The 5,029-nt window shown below is 52.5% G+C and overlaps 1 protein-coding gene across 1 annotated transcript in view; it reads right to left on the bottom strand.

Moving 5' to 3' along the window:
* Window positions 1-1,006: 1,006 nt before the first annotated feature.
* ARFRP1 (ADP ribosylation factor related protein 1) overlaps window positions 1,007-5,029 on the bottom strand; it is a 24,016-nt gene continuing 19,993 nt past the window's right edge. The window contains exons 6-7 of the mRNA XM_048495722.1: window positions 3,723-3,823; window positions 1,007-1,822 (exon numbers count right to left, since the gene is read on the bottom strand). Of these exons, the coding sequence (XP_048351679.1) occupies window positions 1,735-1,822; window positions 3,723-3,823 (189 nt within the window). The 3' untranslated portion in view covers window positions 1,007-1,734. The remainder of the gene's footprint in view (window positions 1,823-3,722; window positions 3,824-5,029) is intronic.

Raw genomic sequence — 5,029 nt, 5'->3', positions numbered from 1 at the left:
AATTGTTCCCCCCAGCATTTTCAATGGATGCCCCCTGGTTCTAGTATTGTGAGAAAGAGAGAAAAATTTCTCTCTGTCAACATTTTCTACCCCATGTATAATTTTATAGACTTCAATCATATCCCCTCTCAGACGTCTCCTCTCCAAACTAAATGTTATGGAACAACCTCCAAAGAGAGGGGCGCCAGAACCCCTCACTTTTGATCTTCAGGAGGTCACTGAAGACAGCTCTATTTAGGGCCGCATTTGGTTAATTTGATTAGCAGTCCTGAATTATTTTAAACTTTGGCTTTCCTGTTATTTCATGCCTTTTATCCATTGGTTGTTGTGCGTTTTCCGGGCTGTGTGGCCATGGTCTGGTAGATCTTGTTCCTGTGTTTTCGCCTGTATCCGTGGCTGGCATCTTCAGAGGTGTATCACAGGGAGAAGTCCAGACTTCTCTCTGTGATACGCCTCCGAAGATGCTGGCCACAGATGCAGGCAAAACGTTAGGAACAACATCTACCAGACCACGACCACATAGCCCGGAAAACGCACAACTAGTTGAATCCAGCTGTGAAAGCCTTCGACAGTACATTTTATCTGTGTTGTAAGGAAGGATGGTAGCTGATAATGTTTGAAACAAGTAAATGAAATTAGCCCTGATATTTTCCAGAGAATCATATTTTTGGAACAGATAGCAGACCGCAAGTTCCTCAAATCGTCCGTAAATGGTGGCTAAGCGGATGGAAGTCCGCATCCCTCAAGACTTTGAGGCTACGTTGTAACCACGGCTAAGCAAAGAACCAAGGCTTATCCGCCAGAGAGATCGTTGGTAATAGTCTTAAGTCATACACATGTGGCAGTACCACGGCACCCCCAAGCAGCCAGATCGGCACACAAAACGGGATAACGGCATTTCATTTTTACAGAAAGAACATCTTGTGACGAGAGGTGAAGAGAGTGTTTGGTGCCCGCCCTCTACATCCCTCTTTGCTTTTGCAAACTCCCATTAAAAGCAAAACCGTACAGAGGGATATGAAACTTTATTGGATAGCAATTCCCATCCGGCATCTCTAGATCTGGAAACATAAAGAGCGTTGTCGGTTTTACAATCAAGTTCCCAGCTCGTTTTCTCTGCCTGGCCGAGGCAACCACGGGCGAAGATCATCCGCAGAGTTTTCAGCTGACGTACCATCCCAAAACTGACGGGAAATCCCAAAGTCCCAAAACTGACGGGAAATCTTCACATCAATTCTAGCACTGTATCAATGCAGATATAAACGGGGCCGCCAGTCCCAAATGTCCCGCTGGTGAGATACTTTCTTTGTTACAAAGGAACGATCACCTCCTATTGCCCCCTGGACCCACGGTGAACAATGTAGTTTGAGAAAACCAACTCTTCCAATGACAACTGGAATGTGAGCCACCCAGAGTATTTCAAGCATCCGCTTCCACTAGATCAGTCAACTCAACAATGTTCGGCCCCATAGGTAGATGCTGAAGGAACTTGCGCCTCGAGCACTTATGGCGATGATCGCCCCCACAGCGCTCAGGGCGCAGAAGGAATCAGTAGATCAAGGCTTCGGCCAAAACCCTTCACGGTTGAGGAGTTCCTTTGCAGGACGTCAAAAGACGACGGGGTACCTGGGGACTTCATTCCAAGAGAGAGAGACAGAGAGAGAGGAAACAGACGGAGCGAGACAATGCTGTTCAAAACGGAAAGCATCCGGAGCTCGGTTCCGCCGCCGCCCTCTACGTGATGTCCTTCTGCCGCGGTGGTCGATGGATGTTTCTCACCACGCACTTCACCATCCACTCGATCCCTTCGTTCACCCCTTTGCTGGAGAAATGCACAGCCCAAGAGAGAAACACAGAAATGCAGAGCTGGAAGGGACCTCAAAAGGTCATCTCGTCCAAACCCTGAACAGCACAGGAAATTCACAACAGTCTCCCCACCCACCCCCTGCAGTGGCTCCTGTTTTGTGCCACGAGGAAGACAAAAAAATATCTGGGATTTCTTGGCCAATCTGTCCTAGAAAAATTTGGACTATAGAAACCTTATAAATGAAGAAGGAGGAGGGATTTATATCCCACCTTTCATATGTTCTTAAGGAGACTCAAGGTGTCTTACAAGCACCTTTCCCTTCCTCTCCCCACAACAGACACCTTGTGAGGTCGGTGGGGCTGAGAGAATTCCGAGAGAACTGTGACTAGCTTAAGGTCACCCAGCAGGAATGTAGGAGTGTGGAAACGCATCTGGTTCACCAGATAAGCCTCCGGTGGAGGAGTGGGGAATCAAGCCCGGTTCTCCAGATTAGAGGCCACCTGCTCTTAACCACGACACCACGCTGGCTCTAATCAAATTTGTCTAAGTTCACAGAATCAGCCTTGCTGTCAGATGGCCATCCAGCCTCTGCCTGAAGACCTCTGAAGGAAAGCCCACCGCCCCTCAAGGAAGCCCATCCCACTGAGGAACCGCTCTGACTATCAGGAAGTTCTTCCTCATGTTTAGCTGAATACTCTTTGGATTTAACCTCAATCATGTTCTGGTTTGACCTTCTGGGGCGCAGAGAGGCAGAGGGAGGGAGGGAGGGAGGGGGAGAGAGAGGGAGGGAGGGAGAGAGCGGGAGGGAGGGAGAGGGAGGGAGGGAGAGGCAGAGAGAGGGAGGGAGAGGCAGAGAGAGAGGGAGGGAGGGAGGGAGGGAGGGAGGGAGGGGGAGAGAGAGGGAGGGAGAGGCAGAGAGAGAGGCACAGAGAGAGAGAGAGAGAGGGAGGGAGAGAGGGAGGGAGAGAGGGAGGGAGAGAGGGAGAGGCAGAGAGAGAGGGAGGGAGGGAGGGGCAGAGAGAGAGGGAGGGAGGGAGACAGGGAGGGAGAGAGAGGGAGGGAGAGGCAGAGAGAGAGAGGCACAGAGAGAGAGAGGGAGGGAGGGAGACAGGGAGGGAGGGGAGAGAGAGGGGGAGAGAGAGAGGGAGGGAGAGAGGGGGAGAGAGAGAGGGAGGGAGAGGCAGAGAGAGAGAGGGAGGGAGGGGCAGAGAGAGAGGGAGAGAGGGAGAGAGAGAGGGAGGGGGAGCGAGGGGGAGAGAGAGAGGGAGGGAGGGAGAGAGAGAGGGAGAGGCAGAGAGAGGGAGGGAGGGAGAGAGAAAGGGAGGGAGAGGCAGAGAGAGGCACAGAGAGAGAGAGGGAGGGGGGAGAGAGAGGGAGAAGGAGGGAGGGAGAGGCAGAGAGGGAGGCAGAGAGGGAGGGAGAGAGAGAGAGAGGGAGGGGCACAGAGAGAGGCACAGAGAGAGAGAGGGAGGGAGGGATGGAGAGAGAGGGAGGGAGGGAGGGAAAGATGGAGAGAGAGGGAGAGGGAGGGAGAGAGAGGGTGCAAATCCAACCTCCTCTTCTTCTATGGCCCTGTGCACCATTCTGCTGGCTATCCCACCACTCCGGGCATCTTATCTGGCACTGACCAGAGCCCAGGCAGCCCTGGATATTGACTGTGCCCCACTGCAGCCGACTCAACAGCCTGAAGTCGCCCATCCGCTAGGAACATTTTGCCCTGCATCTCACGATCGTGGTCTATAAGCAACCAGGCTGGGCTGGTGCTTCCTTTCCCCCGTTTCGATAACGTCAGACTCGGGACGTGCCCCTGTGTGGCTCTCCGTGTGGGTTTTCCCTAACCCTTCCTTCCCTCCTACCCGCCACTTGCACGCTCTATTGCAATCAGCCCCGTGGCGCGCGGCCTCCTTGCACTCACCCAGTGAGAGCCGAGCACGATTGCGTCAGGCAATCCCTCTTGCCGATCTTGCTGATGCAGTCGCTGAACGCCGTCTTGATGTCTGGGATTGACAGGCAGCCCTGCGCAAAGGAGGGAAAGGGTCAGAGCCAGCTCGGCCCCTGCAGTGCAGGGCACCGGAAAGGCCCCCGTCCTGTTGGGGACAAATGGCACGGGACAAATGGCAACAGCGACCTCACCCTTCAGTTTCACGGCACCCAGTAAGTCTCACCGAAATTAACCAGACAGGAGGCACCAACTCTGAAATTGACCGAACAGCAGAACCAAATCTGACTCCAGCAGCCTCTGGGAGTTTTTCCCTTTGGACCAGTGATGGCGAACCTTTTCGAGACCGAGTGCCCAAATTGCAACCCAAAACCCGCTTATTTATTGCAAAGTGCCAACATGGCAATTTAACCTGAATACTGAGGTTTTAGTTTAGAAACAAGCTGTTTGTTCAGAGGCGTGTGTTACTCGGGAGGAAGCTTGGTGGTAGTCAGTGGCTTGGCTTTGAAGCAACAGTGCAACTCTTCCAACGGGTGAATCACGACCCTAGGAGGGTTTACTCAGAAGCAATCCCCATTGCCAGCAACCGAGCTTACTCCCAGGTAAAGGATCGCGCTTTAGTTCTTTGCATGAAAATCAGTGGGGTTTAACAGCGCTCAACAGGGTTACCCACACTGCTTCCCCAAAACTAGGGCTTAGGTTTAATGCTAATAATCGAGCCCCGTGGCCCAGGCCAGCCTAGATGTGGGGGGGGGGGGGGCACTCTGTTTGCATGTGCCCACCGAGAGGGCTCTGAGTGCCACCTCTGGTACCCGGGCCATAGGTTCGCCACCACTGTCCTAGGCTGTTCTGTACGGCAAGACGTTTCAATTCGGGTTTCCTAAGAACAATAAAAACCCCATAATGAAGATGAGAGCTGGAAAAGCTAGTGAAAACCAAGCTCAAAGTTAGCCAAAGGGAATAGCCAAAAGACATCCTGTTCAAAGTTGGCGTGGAACTTTGCCTAAAGAGCCCTTTTCTGAGCTCCGCACTGCAGTGAACAAAAGCCGGGGGGGGGGGGGGGGATATCAGTTCACCGTCTATTAGATCATCAGAGAAAGTCCCACACTAACAACAGACATATGAACTGCAACCTCAGCATGCTAAAGTTTCCAAACATCACTCTTGCCAGCGAGACCAGATGGAGAAACAGCTGTTTCGGAGACATAACACTGCCGGGAGCCCACCCGAGATGATGCAGATAACAGTGTGTACTAAAAAGAAGTTCACATGAGGAAAAGGAA

This window comes from Sphaerodactylus townsendi, linkage group LG05 (assembly GCF_021028975.2).
Source record: "Sphaerodactylus townsendi isolate TG3544 linkage group LG05, MPM_Stown_v2.3, whole genome shotgun sequence".
NCBI classification, from domain to species: domain Eukaryota; kingdom Metazoa; phylum Chordata; class Lepidosauria; order Squamata; family Sphaerodactylidae; genus Sphaerodactylus; species Sphaerodactylus townsendi.
Note: the sequence above shows the minus strand (reverse complement) of the source record. Positions and strands in the feature narration are given on the sequence as shown.